Here is a 21,301-nt window from a genome sequence, read left to right on the forward strand (position 1 = left end):
GAAGAAGGAGAAGACACTCAACCACTGGAAGCAGTGGAACCATGGGACTACTTTCAGGTTCTTGAGGGCAACCTGGAAGGCAACCTGGAGAAGAAGAACTACCTCATGCAATGAGCAAGAGGCTGAAGGTCAGTCAGGCAAAGGCAATGAAACCAAGACTACAGAAACCAGAGAGATAGACTCCCTGCTGTGTGGAATGGAAATCTGTGCATGCTGTGAAAGGCCATGGACTCACCAGGTATGCTGTCTTCCCAGAGGCCGATTAGAAACGTGACTGAAGGGTTGCTGATGCTCATAAAGCCCACTGACATATACTGTATTTCTTCTTTCTCATCCATGTAGGACTCAAGCAGAGGGAGTGGGGGCTGTGACATGGTGCCAGGAAAGCACCCTCCCCCCATACAGTCCCCCTGCTGTACTCAGTCTATTTCTCCACAGCATGTCCCTGAAATGCAGCTGGGGCATGATACCACTTAGGTCCATGGTGCTGCCTTATGGGATCCAGATATAAAAGAACAGGGTTGCAGCCAGTGCCAGCTCACCCACAGCCAGAAGGAAGCACATTCTTGGAATCGCTGCCAGGGATGAGAGAGGGGCAGGCAGGGTTAGGCAGTGGCTTTCTCACAGGCCAATGCATTGCTGAGGCCAGGCTGCTTGGACTAGGCCAAAGAAGGCCTTACAGAAAGCAAGACAGTGGGCAAGCAAAAGGGCTGGGCTTCCCCTCTGTTAGGATTAGGCCAAGATGGATTAGGCCATAGCCATGCTGGGAACTGAGCTAAGGCGTGGCATGGCTGCTCCTGCCAGCTCCACTGCAATTCCTGCTGCTGCTTCTTCCCTGCCCCTCTGCCTGCTCAGCTTCAGCTACAACTACAAGCCATTCCCAGAGACAGCAGCCTGCTACCCCACCACCTGCTCCACTGAAGAAAGAGGCTACAAAATGCAGCCAGGGCAGGGGAATCATCTACCTCAGCTGGCCAGATTTGGAGCACCGGAAAAAAAAGGTAACTGGCAATTTTATTTATTGAAAAATTTCATTTTTATTGGCTTTAAATTTCAGTTTTTGTTTTTAATGTCTTTTACTGAAATCTGTTTGTATGGATGAAAACAATGTATCTGCTCTGCGTAGTTTTTCTTGTGTACTCCCTTGAGAGGGTTCCATGCTCAAAGATGACCTAAAAATAGTTTTAGACGATTAATCAATTAGAGAGCCAGTCAGCCAGAAGTCTGTTGGCTCTTGCCTGGCAACACCCATCCAGGACTGGACAGAGAAAAGAGGAAATCTGAGATCAGACCTGAGGCTAGAGGGAAGCTGCCACTGCTCCCACGTAAATATTGCCTTCCCAGCCATTCTTGAACTGCTTACACTGAACAAATCCCAAGGACAGCCCCTTTTATGCATCCTTCAAAGCCATAAAGCAGCCTTCCCCAAAAAAGGTGTCTTCCAGGTGTGTAGGACTGCAACTCCCATAATCCCAGCCCTTGGCCCTGTTGGCTGGGACTTATGGAAACTGCAGTCCTACCTGATTGGAGGGCACCAGATTGGGGAAGATTTATGTGGAGACTTTACCTCTTTAGGCATGTTTCTACTTCTGATAATTTCTTTTCCAGAAAAATGACTCTGAGACTCAAACAAAACAGATTTGAAACTTACTGATTAATTTATGCTCTCCCATCCTCTTTAAACACATTATTTTTTCCAAATTCATTTTCATGATGTCAGGACCAGGGACACCAACTCCTCCTCATACTATCTCATTTTCAACCATCCATTTGTTTCTGTGTATTGTTTATCCAAGAGACATTTCTCTTTCACTTGGTGTATTCATTATGAAATAATTCTCCGAGAAGATACAGGCCACTGATTTTTGGCAATTTGCATCAGCGCACTCTTAAGTTATGTTGAAAGCTCAGCTTTTTGGTCCTCTTACTTCAGACGAACATTAATATTTCTGTGACCTTTACCGGGTGGCAGACGAGAAGCATTAGGAAAGAAATAACAAATAAATCCGGAGAGAAGAGGCACCTGAAATTGCACAGTTCTCTCCCTGAGCCAAAGAAGGAACAAAAGGGAAATAACTTGGTTGTTGCAAACTTGTAGCCAAAGTTTAAGGTAATCCCGATACTCTGGAACTATATTAAATGGGGGAACTAAGCCTCAAGACTGGGACACACTAGGGTAGAAATCCCATTGAAACCACATGGCTTGTTTATCTAAGGCTCATGCTGCATGAGTTGTAAGGAACATGGAGCTGCAGCCAAAAATAACAGCTCCATGTCAATTCCTTCCTCCCAAAACATTTGTAGTAATGCCCAGTGCAGCCTACTTCAACATGATGCCCTCCAGATGTCTTGGATACCACATCTGTCAGCCCCAGCCATTCTAGTCAATGGTTAGGGATTCTGGGAGTTGTGCTCCAAACCATCTGGTGACACCAGGTTCGGGAAGACTAGTCCAGTGCCGCAAAGCCCACAGCCCTATCCGAGGGCTGTACAGTTGTGTTGGATTGTGACTTCCAAAACTCTCAGTCATTGGTCATCCTGGCTGGGAATTAGGAGAGTTGTGGTCCTACACTGGGGGAACCTGCCTTTTTCTCTCATGGGTTAACATGTCACAGTGCTGTAACACTTGGAAGCTGGTGGGTGCTTGGGGATGAAGCTTTTATTGCCTCACCACACTTGTGCAATTTTAGGGGGAACAGAGACAGACAGCCTCATCTTCTGCTTGTAACCTTTCCAAATTTTTCCACCTGTTCCTTCATCTTTCAATTTTTTAATTGCATTGAGAAAAAGAATTGAACAGCTGCACAATATCCTGCAATTGGTGGAGCTAGAAGTTGTCTATCTGGAAATCCCTGAGTTAGGTTGCACTAGGCATTAGAGAGGAGAATATGACATTAGGCTGCCATTTTCAGTGATGGCCCCATGTTTCAGGTTCATGAGTAGTTTCATCCTAAAAACTGGTTCACAGGGCATCACATTGCTTGGTGTACAAGTAAAAAATATAAACAGTGAATGTGACAAATCTGTTTGGAAGTGTGCATATCTTATTGGCACACCTCTCTGAGGGCCAGGATTGGCTGCAGCCTCATGTCAAGTCTCCTTTTGATGGTCTTGCTTCTATGCAAAGTGCAGGAAGGGCCTTAGCCATATTAAACATTGCTGCTGTGATCTGCAGAACACATGACAAACAGATGAGGTTTTTATTTAAACGAGTGGTGCTTCCAGATGGAGGTCCTGTCACTAACAGCCAAATGGCACTTTGCAGCACACAGAAGGCATAGTCTCCCCAGAGCAGTGTGCCCTGCATGCCACTTGTTGGGAAACGCAAGGGGCAGGTGCCATTGAGTTCATGTACTCTTGTGCACTTTCTGCAGGCATCTGATTCCCAGTCACTAGGGGAGCAGGTGATGAGACTTCTGGTCTGATCCAGCATGGCTCTTATGTTCTTAGGTTAAGGGTTCTGCCTCAATGGTTTCTTTATGGGAGGGAAAAAAGCAGGGGTTACCATTTCTAAAAATGGAGATGTACAAGACATTCTGCTATGTTGTGTGTATTGTGCAGTGCTATGTAAACACAGATTCAAGCAAGTTTTTGATACTGAATTACGCTGCACTAATTTACTTCCAAGCTCTGCCTGCCAAGTAGCTTAACTGTGGCTGCAGCACAGATGGGGATTTCGTAGAGGCAGGCTGGGTAAAACTTAGGGGTTTTGACAAGTAAAGGGACCAGACAGTGGGGGTATGTTATCACACTCCAGGTCAACTTGAGACTCTGAATGATGTCCTGACAGACCAGATTCTTAGGATATTTCGCGGGAGGGACACAGTAATTATGGGAGATTTCAATCTCCTGAATATTAGTTGGGAGACCCACTCAGCGATGACAGCCAGGTCACGTCGCGTCCTAGAAGCTATAGAGGGACGGTTTTTCACACAGAGGGTCTGAGAGGCAACGAGGGGGGAACAACCTTGACTTGGTCTTGACCAACAGGGAGGGGCTGATAGATGAGGTACAGATTAGGGGAGCTCTGGATGCAAGTGATCACTCCATCCTTTGTTTTGAGATCAGGGGACTGGGGACGTGCAGCAGGTCGAGCACTAGAAGCTGGGACTTCAAGGGGGCCAACTCTGGCCAACTGCAGGCCAGACTGGGGAAAGTCTCCTGGGATAGGTTACTGGAAGCCAAGCGAGCTGAGGAGGGGTGGATAGCACTCAAAAGGGAGGTTTTGGAGGCACAAGCCTTGACGATACGTCTAGTTAGTAAGGTGGGGAGGCGAAAGAGAATGCTGCCATGAATGCGAAAAAAAGTGGTTAGAGGGATTAGACACAAGAGGAACATCTGCAGGAAATGGGCAAATAGACAAAAGGGTATACCAGGAGGAGGAGGCCCATTGCAGAAGGATTCTTCACAAGGCTAAGGCTGATTACGAACTGAGACTTGCAAAGAACATCAAGAGCAACAAAAAGGGCTTCCACCAGCATGTATGAGTAAATAGGAAGAGGAAGGGGAGACAAGTAGTGGGACCGCTAAATAAGGAGGAAGGAGATCCAGTGACTGATATGAGGGAACAGGCACAGATGCTAAATGACTATTTTGCCTCTGTGTTCTCCCCAAAGCAGGACAGGGGAGATCCGCATAGGAGATTAGATGAGGCTGGGGACTTAGGGGCACAGATTAGAGTCACCCCCCTAGTAGTCGAGGTGCTTCTCAGGGCATTGGACGTTATATAGGCGCCAGACCTGACAGGTTACACCCGAGAGTACTTAGAGAGTTGGCATCTCTCACGCCCACTGGCCTCGTGGAGAACAGGTGAAGTTCCAGAGGACTGGAGGGTGGTGTCAGTGGTCCCAATTTTCAAAAAGGGTAGTAGAAGGGACATGGGGAATTAAAGACCAGTTAGCCTTACATCCATTGTAGGAAAAACAGTGGAAAGGCTCCTAATAGTGAGAGATCTAGTGATGCTAGATACGGAAGGGAGGCTGGCGGCCACACAACACGGTTCCTGCAAATACAGGTCCTGCCAGACAAACCTTGTGGAATTCTATGACAAGGTTTCGAGATGGCTAGATGGAGGGGATGTAGTGGATGTGGTTTACCTGGACTTCAGCGATGCCTTTGACAAAGTGCCCCATGATATCCTGGTGGAGAAACTGAGGAATTTTGGGATAGACCAAAGTACTGTCTGATGGATTAGGGCATGGTTGACTGACCGAAAGCAGAGGGTAACCATTAGTGGGGAATCATCGGGATGGCAGCCACTGACAAGCGGGGTTCCCCAGGGCACTGTCCTGGGATCAATCCTGGTTAATCTTTTCATAAATGACATGGAAGAATGGGTGAACTGTCTGCTGATCAAATTCGCAGACGATACTAAAACTGGGGCAGCGGCCACAACTGAGGAGCAGGTACTCCAGATCCAAAAGTATCTGGACAGACTATGGAAGTGGGCAGGAGACATCAGGATGGCGTTCAATGTGGATAAGTGCAAGGCCTTGCACTTGGGGCATAGGAATGGGTGTCATAAGTACAGGTTAGGGGACATGTTGCTGGAGAACAGCACTTGTGAAAGGGATCTCGGGATGCTGGTTGACTGCAGGCTGAATATGAGTCAGTTAAGAGGGTGAACACCACCCCTGGTTGCATAGGCAGAAGTGTGGCTTCTAGATCGAGAGAGGTATTACTATCACTCTATATGACTCTGGTGCACCTGCAACTGGAGTATTGTGCCCCTCATTACAGGAAGGATATAGCCAGGTCAGAGTCAGTGTAGCATAGGGCCACTAGGTTGGTGGCTGGTTTGCAGGGGATACTGTATGAGGCGAGACTGAGGGAGCTGGGCCTTTTCAGCCTGGAGAAGAGGAGATTCAGGGGGGATATGTTGGCGACATTCAGGTATGTGAGAGGGTGTCACACGGAGGTGGGTAGAGACCTGTTCTCCCCTACAGAGGAGGGCAGGATGTGTTCCAACGGAGCAAAGATCAGGGAACCAAGGTTCAATTTAGATGCCAGGAAGTACTTCCTGACAGTTAGGACCCCCAGGGTATGGAATGGACTTCCACGAGAGGTCGTTGAGGCCTCATTGGTGAGGGTGTTCAAAGATAGGCTGGACATGCACATGGTGGGCATGTTGTGAGTGGAGCTGGCTGGAGCCAGGGGTCAGACTAGATGGCCCGGGAGGCCCTCTTCTGACTCGCTCTCTTTCTATGTTTCAATGTTTTCTCATGGAGAAAGCTTCAGATGCTAATTTACACCTGAAAAACAGCTAATTCCTAGTAAAGGGCTTCTCTGTGCCTTGCAGCACTTGGACATCATGCAGGAAGTTAGCCCTGTTTTAGCTTATTTAGGCAAGATTGATGTAATTTAAGAAGGGAGAAATATGATTAAGGCATAGAAATAGCATCTCCAATCTCTGAACTATAGCTAGGGGATCAGGAACAGACTACAAATTTTTGCAATCTTCCCTTCTTCCTCTTTCTCCTCCCATCAAGTGTGCATATTCTTCCTCTCCATTTTTTTCCCCCTTTAAAAGCTAATTGTGTCCCATCTGTACTAATGTTAATTGCAGCCCTGGTTAACTATAATCAGGGTTTGCAAAGATTAGTTAGAAGCTATGGATGAGAGACAGAAGTGAATGGGGCAGAGCACAGCAGTGGGGAGATGTCTCTATGGTGAAAGGAAGTCAATGTGCATGTTCATTTTGTAAAGTCTGTACCTTGGTGGGTGGGTGGGAAGGCAGTGATAACAAAAAAAGCAGGGTGGGGAGTTGGCGTGCACAGACATAGCTTTCTTTCAAGAGAAAATGCTCCAGTAATAAGGGAGTCTGGTCACCACAATTCTGACATTTGTCAAATGTCATGTCATATCAATCCTTTTACCGTCAGTGGGTTGGGGGCTATGAGTCAAAGAGAGGCACATACAACTTGGGCCTTGACAAGTTAAATACAGCTCACCTATCATGCATGGTGGCTTAGCAGGTACTTGTCTATTAAGGTAGCTCCATGCTGTCCCAGACAGGCAGCAAAACAAGGAAGCCTTATCCAGGCTCTGGTGGGTCAGCATGAATAGTTGACAGACTGAGTTCTTTTTGGTGAGTCACACAACTGGTTGGGCATAGCTGCATCAAAGTGGAAAGATTTCATAAGAAACTGCACTCAGTATTTGGGGCAGTTCAACTAGGACCTGGGGTAAGGATCACACTATCAGTAGTTATGTGGGTGCAGCAAGAGATGGGTGCTGTGTTAGGTGTTTCTGCTGACCTCAGCCTCAAGCTGCTGCTTCAGAACCTACAGACATGAGCAGTAATGGGATGTGACCTTGGTCATCTGAGTGCAATGTGGCACTTCTGGCATCCATGATCTTTGTGACCGGAAATGATGAAATAATTAGAAATGGTTGGAAAAAGCTTTGGGATTTTGTGAGTTATGGTAGGCATATGTGCTGTAGAAATTTTAAAAAGCATCCTATAAAGTCAGAAAGTACACATATATTTAATTGGTGTATACCTGAATAGGTTATCCTATAGAATATGAGATTTTCTATGTCATGAAAGCAAACATTTGATTGTTGTCACCCTCCCTCCCATTTAAGCATACCTTTCACAAGCTCTTTCATTTTACCTTTTCTCTTGAAGCCTGGAGCTGTGTTACTGGAGACAAATATGAACTTAAATTGAAACTCTCTCTCTTTCCTTCTTGTTGAAAGAATTTTGTGGTTCAGTTGGTGTAAGGATCTGTGACAAGGGCCCCAGATGTGGAAATTCAGTGGGATGCCCATGTGTAGCCAGGTAACTGCAAACACAAGAGAAGAAGGAAATCTTTCTCAGAGGGATGTAAATTTCAGGCTCAGTAGCTTCTGTTCAGTTTCACTCATTTAAGTGGGTCTAGAGAGAATGGAGCCTATGGGAATCTGTGAGGCAAGTTAGGAGGAATTTGCTTTGCAATTCTTAGTAAACCACTCTAAACATGGATGGTGCTCTGGAAAGAAACTGGGCCAAACTGCATGACATTAATGCAGGTGCTGTTGTTTTTTTCTGTCAATAGCAGCTCCTGAAGGGCTCAGCTAGGATTGTGACCACCAAGCACGAGAAGGAGGGTTTCAAGCAGCCTTTCCCTACCTGGTGCCCTCTAGCCTACAGCTCCCACAATTACCAGCTCAGTACATCTGGAGGACACCACACTGGGGAGCCCTTTCTTCCAGAGTATTGCTTCAGGGAAATCTGTTACACCCACCTTGGAACTGCTACTTCCTTGGAAGGGAAGCTCTAAAAAGCTTTGGACGCAAGTGTTATATGCCTCCCCACCACCATGGTCCCAAATCTTTCAGCAGCAGCTTTTTTGCTTTTTAATGAAAAAAAACAAGAAGACATAACATAAAGTCATCACAAATATAACAGAGCCCTGAGTATTTTAGATTTCTGTTCCTCTCTCTAATTTCAAAGGAAATACAAATGTCAGACTCAAATGCAAAGGGGTTCCAAATCTTCCCGATTATCTTTATGATGGGATTTGCTTCCTATTTTTTCTAAACTAAAGAAATGTCATGCTCAATATTTAATTGTTCTTTAATGAAATAACCCTAATTAGGATTTTCCTTTTAATGTATCTGAGCAAATTAAGTAATGTGCCTCATACTTACCCATACATTCGTGAAATTATGGATGGTGATGTTGGTGGAAGATTAGAATTTACTGGTTGGGTGGCTGACCAATGAACCTTGCCAGTGTATCCAAAGGTGTTTGGAGAGCTGAGAAGGAAAGTTAAAGGAGAAGAGGAATTGATTAAATGAGCACAGGCTTGAAATAATGAATTCCTGATAGCTGTAATTAAAGCAAAAGAGCTGGCTTGTTTTTCTGCATAAGAGGTGGTTATGGCGAGGAGTAAAGGATTTAGAATGGAAATGCATGGATTTGATGCAGTATAAAATATCAAGCTGTTTTTGCAAAGCAAAATGTAACAATTCCTTGATTTTTGAAGCTTTCTGATTATTTTTGCTAGAGGAAAATCAAGTCCATATATTGTTCTCTGAAGAGAAAGTGAGAACAAATTGCTTGCTTTTTTTGGGTTTTGTTTTTGCTTTTAATGTCCAACTATTAGGGAGATACTTAAATATTTTACAGCAATCTACAATTTTGTACCCCTTCACCTGATTTCTCACCTTCTTACATAGGCATCATTTGGTAAAAATACACATGGATAGAAGCAATATGTGACTGTAAAGAAACTGCCCATGTCTTGGATATGATTTTTTTTTCACTAAACCCAAATTTCATACTTATTATTCTAAAGCATAAAGTGACCCCACAAGACACATTTGCAAAAGGTTTTTATATGCAAATAGTTAGCATCACATTCTACATGTGGAAACAAACAATATCACGTTTACAAATGGTCAGTCTGTGGACAAATGTAGAATTGTAGAAATATGCAACTGTGTTTCACTTAAATGAAGAACAATCTATTTACATATAAAGCTTAATACACTCAGACTTTGCTAATAAATTTGATATGTATGAAGTCTGGGATTATCCTGATTACTTAAAGAAACTGAGACATCTATCTTTTTGTTTATTCTATATCTGGCTGTTCTACCAAGGGAATGGCACTCAACATGTCAAACAACAAAAATAAAATCTTAATTAAAATAGCATAAAAACAAAAACAATTAAAAATCAAGGAATGAAAACAGCACCAACCAATCAAAGCCCATTCAGCAACCAACCAGGGTATTTCCCATAGGCCTGGTTGAATAAAAATATATTTGTCTGCTGGTGTAAGAACATGCAGGGTGCTAACCTGAGTTCCCTTGGCAGGGAGTTCCTGAGCCTGGAAGTGGCCACTGGGAAGCCTTCTTTTGCATCCTTACATCATGTCTGTCATCTCTCACACCAAAGAACAAGAAGTGAATCCAACTGGCTAAGTGAATTCCACATCACTTGGGTGCAATCCAATTTTGATGCCTATAAGCACCTGAACGTAGAGGCTGATGGGTATCCTAAGCATTGTGGGAGGCACAGGTGGTGCTAGGTACCAACATGATCAGGTCAACAGTCATAAAATAAAATAAAATAAAAGCTAATAAATATATCACTATTAAATGTGGATTACAAAATTTTTGCTTCCATAATGGCAGAAAGATTAAAGAAGTACCTAACAGACTTTATTCACTCAGACCAAAATGGTTTTTTACCTAAAAGACAAATGAGGAATAACTTGAGAACTATCTTAGAATATTATGAGATACATACGGAAAAACCAATGGCTTTATTATTCATGAACGCACAGAAAGCTTTTGACAATGTTAACTGGCAACTTATGAAGCAACAGATGGCTCAAATGGAGTTTGGTGAAAAGTTTATTAATGCGATATCAAGCATTTATCAAAAACAGTAGGCTAGGATTATAATTAATGGAGAATTTATAAATACTATAGATATACAAAAGGGTACAAGACAAGGATGCCCGTTATCACCTCTGTTGTTTATATTGATTTTGGAAGTGTTAAACAGAAATATCAGGGATGATGCGGACATTAAAGGTACTAGAATTAGAGATGAAAGCTATAAATTGCAAGCATTTGCAGATGATCTAGTTTTCATAACAAAGGAACCCTTTGCAACAATGCCTAAACTCCTACAAAGGATTGAAGAATATGGTGAGGTTACTGGGATGAAAATAAATAGAGAAAAGACGAAACTGTTAGTAAAAAATTTCACACAAGACCAGAGAAAAACTCTGCAGGAACAAGTAGATTTGCAGATTGTTAAAAAGGTTAAGTATTTGGGCATTTATCTTACAGCTAAGTGTATACTCTGAAAGAAGACAATTATGATAAACTATGGAAGGATATTAAAAGTGATTTGGAAAAACGGGCTAATTTGCCATTATCCTTGCTGGGAAGAATAGCACTAGCTAAAACGAATATATTACCAAAGCTTTTGTTTATATTCCAAATGATTCCCATAAAAATTGATAGAAAATTTTTTGATGATTTAAATTTTCAAATTTAAAGATTTATATGGAGAGAAAAGAAACCAAGGATTAAACTAAAAATACTTCAGGAGGCTAAAGAGAATGGGAGCTTTGGTCTCCCTGATTGGATGTTGTATTATCAAGCTTCTGTTTTAACATGGCTAAAAGAATGGATAACTTTAAGAAATAAGAGAATCTTGTATCTTGAAGGGCGTGATTTGCAAATGGGCTGGCATGCTTATATGTGGTATGAGAAGGCTAAGTTACATAGCTCTTTTTTAAGTCACTATATTAGAAAGTCATTAATGTTGGTGTGGGAAAAGTTAAAGACAAAATTGTATAATAAATTATCAAGATGGCTTTCACCCATGGAAGCTTTTGTATATCCAAATGCATTGAATTTTGAAGGGATTATAAGATATGATGACATTTTGGATAAGGATGGAGAACTGAAATTGAATCAAGAAACACAAGAACAGGGATCTAATATCTCTTGGTGGCACAAGGTGCAGATACAATCGAGATATGCTAAGAACTATAAAGCGTGGGGCTTTTATAAGGATTTAACAGCGTTTGATCAAGTGATGCTTAAATCAGATGAGAAAATGATTAAAAGACTATATAATTTCTTACTTGATAGGAGAACAGAAGATGAACAGGTTAAGGAAACCATGATAACATGGGCACAAATTTTGAACATAATATTGAATTAGAAAAATGGCAAAAGCTATGGGAGAGAAATATTAAGGTAACATTAGCAACTTCGTATAAAGAAAACTTGTATAAAATGTTTTATAGATGGTATCTGTCGCCAAACAGATTAGCTAAGATGTTTCCAAATATGTCAAATGAATGTTGGAAATGTAAACATAAATTGGGTACTTTTTATCATATGTGATGGACCTGCGATAATGCAAAAAAGTATTGGATTAAAATACATAAATGGCTTGACGAAATGTTACAAAAACCTTTAGCTTTTAAACCTGAAGTCTTCTTATTAGGCATTACATCTCTGGACATTAGTATGCAAGAAATGTATCTGATTTTACATGTAATTACTGCAGCGAGGATTACATTTGCTCAACCCTGGAAAAGTGAAGAACTACCCACCGACAAACTGATTTTAAAAAGATTTTGGACTGTGCAGAAATGGATAGATTGACTTTATCACTGAAGGAGAAAGAAGATACTGACTTCTATCAAACTTGGGATTCTTTTTATTATTGGCTAGAGAAATAGGACTTCGTATAGATTTAAATATGTTTTTAAGTTATCATAAATGGAAAAAAAATGTGGGGGCTGACCTGATGTTTTTGATGATTGATGCAGTTTTTAGTTTTTCTTTGTTTTTAGGATTATAATTTCAAATAAAGCTTATTAGAAAAAAAAGCTAATAAAATAAAATAAAATAAAAGCAAATGTGCACATGCTAGTTTACATATGCTCTGAAGTCTGTGTGTTTCTTTAGTGGACCCTGTCTTCTAAGAACACAACCATTTGTAAAAAGGGATACATGACAAGGGAAAGGAGGGCTTTTCATTTCAGGGGGTGGGGAGAAAAAAACCAGACAGAAGAATCTAAGGTAGTTTGGGGCAACAGGAAGTGAATCACATGTGGCAAAAAGCCAATTCATCTAGGGTGATCAGATGCAACAGAGATCATTAGGGTCCCAGCAGCCTCATTTCAGCAAGTGCCCATGGACTGCAGATGGTTGGACATAGCAGGCAGCTTCTTCATACCACCACTGGAAGGAGGAGAAATCATCTTCACCTCCACTCTTCCTGTTCGACATTTGAGATGGCTTCTAACTGGAGTCTACTGGAGGGAGAGGCAAAAACCCTGGAGTGGCATCCAAACAGCTTGTATGCTGAGCTTTCCTGTTTCCTCTGCTCCCTTGAAACACCCCCTTTCCACTGTCTTTGAACTTGGCTTCCTGGTTTTGGAGAGCAGTCAGTACAGCTCTTTCTACAGGGCTGGGTAGTGGAATGGCAGTTCCCAGCTCTGAGGTCCAAGTGCAGTCTCCAGCCTCAGATCTGGGAATCCAAACTATCCGATGGCTCAGACATAGGAAGTAGAATTGTTCTTCCCAACAGCTAAAATGTGATGATGTTTGTCCATCATTTTCGAATAGGACTTTGACATCTAACGAGTTGTGGGTTGTTCACGGTGTGTCCACAGGTAGCCACACAGGCACGGAATGTTCTGCCACTTGTTAGGCAGACGTGTGGGCACCACTGTTGCAGCATTTGCAACTCTGGCTTTACAGAGTGCTTGCTTCTCTTATGCTATGGTTGTCCTTCTAGCTTCAGATGTCTGACAGCCTTGGTGGAGCAGCGTGCGCCATGTTGATTGATCTTGTGCTAGGGTCTCCCAGGAGGTGGTGTCGATATTTAGGGACTTGAGAGAGGTTTTCAGCATGCCTTTGTATTGCTTCTTTTGTCCCCCATGTGATCACTTTCCTTAAGACAGCTCACCAAAGAAGAGCTGTTTGGGGATGCGATGGTCTGGCATTCTTGCAACATGGCCTGCCCAGCATGTTTGGGCTTTCATCAGCAGGGTGTGAACTGACAGCAGGCTTGTTCTGGAGAGGACTTCTGTGTCTGGCACCTTGTTCTGCCACCGGATCCTCAGAAGTCTGCGGAGGCAAGTCATGTGGAAGTGGTTCGGTTGCCTAGCATGCTTCCTGTGTATACAGTCCAAGTCTCACTGGCATACAACAGGGTAGTTAGTACTACTGCTCGGTAAACTTTAAGCTTTGTAGCAAGGCTTATTCCACAGTGGTCCCACACTTTGGTCAGCAATCCGCTGAATGCAGAGCTTGCCTTAGCGATTCTTCAGTTGACCTCAATGTCAATTGTCACAGCGCGGGAAAGGGTGCTGCCAAGGTATGTATGTGATAAGCAGTAGTACAACACAGAGAGATTACTAAAAGTATTATTAAACCAGACATTTTAAAATTAAGTCAAACCTCAAAAAACATTTACTCTTTAATAAAGGGCAGCACTCCAACATAGAACAAAGCCACAAACGTTAATTGTTGTCCAGTGGGAAATATGCTGTTCCTCCAAACACATCTAAATTTAAAACACATATTAATGAGGTGGGGGATTCCAATAGTAACTAAGAAGTGGAATATGCATCTACAGTTGCAGGATGCAAACTGCACTTACAAATTAACCACCCAGAAAGCCTTGGCTAAAAGGTGGTATAGCAATATAATAAAATAAAGCACTAGTACATCATGGGGTAGACAAAAATATTTGGTTGGATGGCCCCACTTATAATGAAACTCCATCAGATCTGGGGGAAAGTGACAATGCAGCACAGAGAATGGAGATGAGGATCCACTGCATGAAATTCCATTTTACCCTGCAATACATCCAGCAATATTGGACATTAGCGTATACTTAATAACTGCATCAGAGTGGGAACATCTGAATCTCATTACACACTGCAAAGAGTTTTTATTTGTAATGTGGTCTGACCTTTCGAACATGCAAAGCTCAAGCTAACCTGGAACTATTAGTTACAATTACAGTTGTTCTTTTGGGCTGATTTCTTTCTTAAGATTGTTGCGGCAAATATCAGCCCTTTTGTAATGATCCAGAAGGCAGCCATAGTTTGCATAATTGCAAAAGGAAATATTTCTTGGTTGTCTAGCATATGAAAGGAAGTAAACAGGCCAGTATTTGGTAATTTTTGTGTACCCAGTGCAGCATCCCAAATCTGTATCATCCAGGAAATCAGCAGTGGGTAAGTTAGGAATAGTAGGTCTTTAAGGTCCTGAGTTTTTGAAACAACCACACACCAGACAGACTGCTTCTGTTCAACAACTGTTTTGCAAAATCAATTTCAAAACAAAATAAAATCCCAGTTGCTCTTATCTGGTGTCATCTGCCTTGGATTTTTACCAGCAGCAGGATGAAAGGGCCATGTGTGTTCTGCTTCCTCCTTGACACTGTACCTGTCAGTGAACTCGCTGAAAGAGAGCACCTTGCCTGTCCTGTTTTCCTGTATCCACTAAGCCTGAAAGCAAGCTCAGAAGAAATGGGTTTTTAAAATAAATATTTTTGGATACTTTGCATAATTTAATAAGATATTATATGGCCTTTGCCCATCTTTGAACCCCAAGTTGCTATATTACTGGCTTTATGGAAGTAGGGTTAAGGAGAAGTGAGGCACGCCTTATATCAACCAGGCATGGAGAATGTGTTGCCCTCTTGTTTGTAGTTCCCACCAGCCCTGGTTAGCATAGCCAATGGTGCGGGATGCTGGGAGTTACAGCCCAGCATCAGGAGAGACCCACATTCCCTCTCTTGGACATGAATGTAAAGATTCCATTTAAAAAAACAGCCCCTTCATTATTTGATCAGACTGGCTAACTGTCTTAATAGTCTGCCTATTAAAATCATATTCTGAAGGAAGTTGGTGTGTTGGAGAAACCACATGAGCTATATGAAGGCCCCCTTTTTCTTGGCCCTTCTTGCTGGTTGCAAGGCTATTTAACCTCTCCACATGCAAGCGTCTCGTCAGTTCCATCAGCTAACACTTTGGTTGCTACCCTGTGATGCTAGCGCTTTGCAGCAACCCCCCTGATATTCATAAAGCATACAGCTGTTTGCCAGAAGTTTTGCCAGCACTCACTTGGCTTTCATTGTGTATACCAAACAGGCTATATTTTGAATAAAACATCAAGTAACGTTTAAAATCACTAATCATTTTTATGCCTCTCTGGCATGCTCTCATATATATCAATGCACTACCCATGAATCAATGCACTACCCTAGGTTTCACACTAGCTCAAAAGCAAAAAGCATGGATCAGCCTTTCTCAACCTGCTCCCTTCCAGATGTGTTGGACCACAACTCCCATAATTCTCAGCTCTTGCTCCTTGCTCAGTGTACACTTGGTGGTAACTCTGTACCTTTGACTACTGCTTTGTCTTGCATGCTATCTCCTGCAAAAAGGGAAGATGCGTGAACTTTGCAGGCATCTGCAAAGATGCAGACACCTATGCAGATGTGCAAGTTCCCCTTTTCAGACAATGATATCACAATAACAAGAAAAATAGAAGTAAAGACATTAGCAAGCAGTCTTCATTCAAGGTATCCTTAACCGGTTGTCAACAGAATGATCCATTCTATCACTCGGGGGGGGGGGGGGGGGGCTAACGTTTCCAAGAAAGGAATAAAGTTCCTTTTGGAATATGCTTTCCTTTTCACTAAAATAAAATAATGGCAAAGAAGTCATCAGGATCAATAATACCCTACAATGTAAAGTACAACACCTACAAAAATGGTGTGTAGGTTTTACCATATTTGAAAAACACATGATGTGCTATTAATATGCATACAACATAACAGTGCAATAATTGCCTGGTGAATTGCCTGTAACAAAATATTTTGCAGATGATTTGGCCAAAGCAACATGCTACATGTGCAGCTCATGCTCAGTCACCATATTACACAACTGTATGAGTTGGACAAAGTGGTTATGTGAAGCATGTGAGGCTTTGATTTGCTGCCACTGCTTTGACCACACCAACCTCATTTCTTGTCAGTAGTGACAGGATTTGTCAGTTCTGTGGCAGCTTCTCTTGATGATGCAAGCAAGCTAGTCATGCCTCTAGGCCCAAATTAGGAATTGTTCAACTTAAAACCAGGTCTACCAGGAAACCAGACTTCAGGGATGCTCACTCCATTGTGGGTCATCAAACAATGCATCATTATCCAGGGTGTTTGTTCTGTCAGCAGGAGGGAAGCGCGGGCAGAATGATTTCCTCCTCTTTCTTGAATCCTGTGTACCCCAAACATCCTCTAGAAGAGGGGCCAGGGAAGTTCCCTTTGTGCAAGGGTTAATCCAAACCAGTTGGAATACGCAACATCTATTATGTATTAAACACCATTTGATCATGCATTTGAAAATGTATGTTCAGACTATCTGGTTGCCAGTGTTAATGCCACTTTTAGTTTTACTATTGTAAATACTTATTTCAGGTCTGGAAATTACTGCCTTTTTGTGCACTGAAGATATTAGACCCATGGTCACTGTTGTACTGGGACTACCCACCAATGTGAAGGTATAAGTTGCTTGCTAATATCTACATATGTGGCAACATCAAAAGCCAAATTAAGACGCATTACTTGATAAATATGATAAAAATTAGTTTTGCAGCATCACAGAGAAAATTCCACCTGAAAAAAAGTGTTAGAAATTCAGGTTTGTAAAAGGGGACTGCACACCTATACAGCCCTCAAGCTATTTGTTGTGTTATCAAGAAAAGTGAGCAATTGTCTAATGTGCAGATCAGGAATGGGCAGAGGGCTTTTATTGCTCCACCTCTGCCCAGCATGAGAAGGCAAGACTGACTGGAGAAGACAATCATGCTAGGAAAAGTTGAAGGCAGAAGGAAGACAAACAGGAAGACCAACCATGAGATGGATTGATTCCATGAAGGATACAGAAGAGCTGAGCAGGGTAGTCAAGGAAATTGACTGTAAGTTGAAAATGACTTGACTGCACATAACATCTGCCTGCAAACTTTACTTGTGCTGCCATCGCTAGATCATGGAATTTGATATTTGGCAGTAAACTGCTATAGAAACCAAAAATGGTCAACATTCACTTGTGCTGCAATGTGTGTTTGCTGTAACTGTAAATTTTGGCAACACAGTGACATGGATGGTGGGGTCTTCTATGACCTGCAGGTCATGTATTCCCTCATTGTAAATAGATAAGGACTCCATTACATTCATTATACTGCTTCTCCCCATGAAATGGTAAGATCAGGTGGTGGTCTACATGACTCTAGACATGAGAAATAAATAACTGAACAACATGTTGTGGAGTCATGTACTTTAACCTGTAGCCTCTTATGCACCTAGCTCTGCCCTGTGCCCTCCCTCCCAACATAATTTTTCCACCCATCCCTTGTGTGCAGTAGTCTAAATCAAGTTGGGGTTCCCCAGATTTGCTAATAATTAAGGGGGACTTCAATCTGTACAGTCATGAATTGGAACTACATCTCTGGCAAGTGTAAGGTCACTGCCAAAATCAGCATGGCACCTGTCCTCTCTTTTTACATATTGGGATCCTTGATGTGATGTCATCATGTTGACTGTTTTTCCACCCACTCTCCAAACCAGCAGCAGCCAGTGATGTGAAGCAGAGATGGAGAAACTTGCAGTACAACCGTTACTACTTCAGTGTTGCACACAGATCTGAAGAGCAGCACAGGGCTGCTGTTTTTGGAGTCAGGCACACCAGCTAGTTTCAGGATTAACTAACCAGTCCCTCCAGCACAGAGCACTCTAACTTAGTGAAATCACGGGATGGGTATGTGTGTGTGAACCTGGCCTAGGAGACTAGTTAGGAAGGTGTTTGAGGTTTGCAAGTACTGAGCATCAACACCACATAAAGATGTGTAAAGAGGTACAGGAATGCTAACGATGAAAGGGATTTGCAGTTGTTGCATTCAGCACTGCCCTTCCTGCCTCCCCCACCCCACTTCCGCTCTGTGAATGTTCCACAGGAAATCCCCATCTTCAGTGGCCAATTTTTTTTCCATCAACACTTCGAACACCTGCAGAACGAAAGAGTTTCTTAAGGGGTTGTAATCTCAGTGCAGGATGGGTGGGGGAAGGGAGAGTCCATGAAAGCAGAGATGAAAGTTGTAAGGGTTCAGAAGAAGGAAATAAATGAAAAGAGAGTGAAGCAGAAAGAGGGACTTTAGTAAAGCAGTGCAAATGTTGGAAGAGATGATGTTCCATTATATTAAGCCATGTGACCTTTAAACCGTGTGTGTGTGTGTGTGTGTGTGTGTGTGTGTGTGTGTGAGAGAGAGAGAGAGAGAGAGAGAGAGAGAGAGAGAGAGAGAGAGAGATTTGTTGTTGGTTAACAGACAATGAAGCATAAATAACACAGTTATTTGTCTTATTATATTTCAAGTACAAAGAACTGAGGTGTACAAATTACTAAATACTGTTTCCTGCATGGTAACACCCCTAAAAGATAAGGGAGTGCAGAAAAGGAAATTTGAGCAAATGCTACTTCTCTCAGCCTTCTATAGTACAATGAAAGGGTCCTCTTTTGCACATGCTCCCTCCCCTGCTCCCAAAGAACTGATTGGTAATTAGGAGAACCTTGACCTTCCATGCTGCCATTGTACAACTGGGGAAGTGGGAATTGGAACAGAGTGTTCACTACGGTCAGTTGCACTGGCTGTACAGGCAAGTTCTTAGCGGTAGCATTATTTTTCATTACTGTATCAGCTCTACCTCCCACCCACTAGACCAGGTGACATGTAGCACTTGCTTGATCTTTTGCCCTCATCAACAATATCCAGAAAGGAAGTAGACACAAGAGCTACAGCAAACAGGCCCAGACGAGGCACCTCAACCCCACCTCCTGTCATCATTTCTTTCACTGTCTAATTCAGGGGTGCAGAACCTCAGGCCCATAAGCTAAATTGGACCCTCTTGTGGCTCTCCAGATGGCTATGTCCACTTCCTTCTCCATCACTGGGTGGTTTCACCTTCTTTGTGCAGTGTTCTTCCCTTTCTAAAAGGTCGGAATGCTTTCTCTAAGCCTTAGCAACTGGCAGTAAGCACTTTAAGATAAAACATGCTGGGAGGTTTGGTACCATCCACCTGAGTTAATCGTAGGACTGAATCAGGCACGTGTGCCAACTTGCAGAGTGGCCACCAAAAACTGATGGTGTTGGAGTCAGATCTAAAAATAATTCCAATCTACTTTTTTAAGATATAAGGAAATATTGCTACATTCTAGAAGGGCAGTGATGTCGGTGTCTTACAGGAAAATTGAGAAAAGGGCTCATTGCATCTAAACAGGTATTTATCTACTATAAATATTTTATAGCAATTTCAGCACAACTTTACATATTCTAATTAGACGTAATTAGTCCATTGAGTTTATAATGACTTGCTCCTAAATAAGTGTGAACAGGATTGTAGACTAGAGCTAAACATCACACTTTTACTTATCTTAGTTTAAGCATGTTGGAACTCAATATTGATCATGACCATTACACGTAGAGAGGATTTCAATCTCATTAGCTAGCCACATCCCCTTGCCTAACCCTGCCCAACATGAGCTTTAAAAATAGAATTTCTGTAGATGCCAATAGAACTCACCCCATCTTTTTTTTTTTTTTTAGCACCCACAAGTGGTGTTCTACTTCTGAGAAAATTCTGACTTAAATTTCCCCTCCCTTCACATAGTGGTCCAAGCTAGACTGCCCCCCCACCCCAACATACAAGATAAACAAAATGGCAAAGACTAGATGCATGCTCCAGACAGGAAATGAATGAACTTTATAAAGGAAGCCACAGCCTTGAATCTACAAGACCTGAGCAGGGATGTTGTGGATAGGATAGATTTTATTTTATTTGGAGAGCTTTTTTCAGAGGGTCGCTGTAAGCTGGAGATGACTTGATGGCACATAACAATAACAAAGAAACATGCTACATATTTAGAGTAGCATGCACTTTAGCCCCAAATGAGTTAGACTTTAAAGTATCACTATTTTAAAATCTAATACTTTTGCTGAAGAAATATGCTTTTTGGACAGGTTTTTTAAATGTAGTAATATGTAATGGTTGTCTGTAAACAAATTATAACACTGCATTGAGAGTTGACTTTTCTGCCTTGAACGCCTCCTTCAACATTATCTGTTGCGGAATCTCAAGAACATCTGCACATGCCAGAGCAGCCTTCCCCGACCTGGTGCCTTCCAAATGTTTAATACAAAAAGTTCTGGTGTTTCTAATTGTTGACCAGGCTGGCTTGGCCTGATGGAAATTGAAATCTAAAACATCATGAAGGCGTCGTGTTGGAGAAGGCTGTCCTAGACAATGGGTGGGAAGAAAGTGGATAATGATTTACTGGTAGATCACTTGATTATTTGTGGTAGCTCAGCAAGAATTCCTGAGTATCAATGATTTGACAGCAGCAGCAACTGAAAGAATTTTCTTACTTTTTGAATTAGGTAGATAGCATACCTGGTTTGTAGCAACTCAGATGTAGATTTTTACTTGTATATGTAGGTCTTAGCAGTTAAGGCTGAGACCTGAGAAGGTGGAGGCACCATGGATAGACAGCTCCCATGGCTGGGAATTAGGGAAGCTGCAAGTTCAGGATGGGATTGCCTTCCCACTGAAGGAACTGATACATAGCTATGGGATGTTCTCAGGCCATGACTGTCTATGGAGCACAACTAGCCTCTTTAGCAAAGAGTATCCTTTTCCAACTTTGGCTCATATTCCAGCAGCAGCTCTTCCTGGTCACAGTGAGGCCTGCACTGGTCATCTCTAGAC

The 21,301-nt window shown here is 42.4% G+C and overlaps 1 protein-coding gene across 1 annotated transcript in view; it reads right to left on the reverse strand.

The window, feature by feature from the left end:
* Nucleotides 1-7,663: 7,663 nt before the first annotated feature.
* Nucleotides 7,664-21,301, reverse strand: part of SPATA48 (spermatogenesis associated 48) — a 55,139-nt gene continuing 41,501 nt past the window's right edge. Inside the window, exons 8-9 of the mRNA XM_044419174.1 lie at nt 8,635-8,742; nt 7,664-7,787 (exon numbers count right to left, since the gene is read on the reverse strand). Coding sequence (XP_044275109.1) covers nt 7,664-7,787; nt 8,635-8,742 — 232 coding nt within the window. The remainder of the gene's footprint in view (nt 7,788-8,634; nt 8,743-21,301) is intronic.

Source organism: Varanus komodoensis, unplaced genomic scaffold (assembly GCF_004798865.1).
Source record: "Varanus komodoensis strain SLA01 unplaced genomic scaffold, ASM479886v1 scaffold10, whole genome shotgun sequence".
Taxonomy (NCBI): domain Eukaryota; kingdom Metazoa; phylum Chordata; class Lepidosauria; order Squamata; family Varanidae; genus Varanus; species Varanus komodoensis.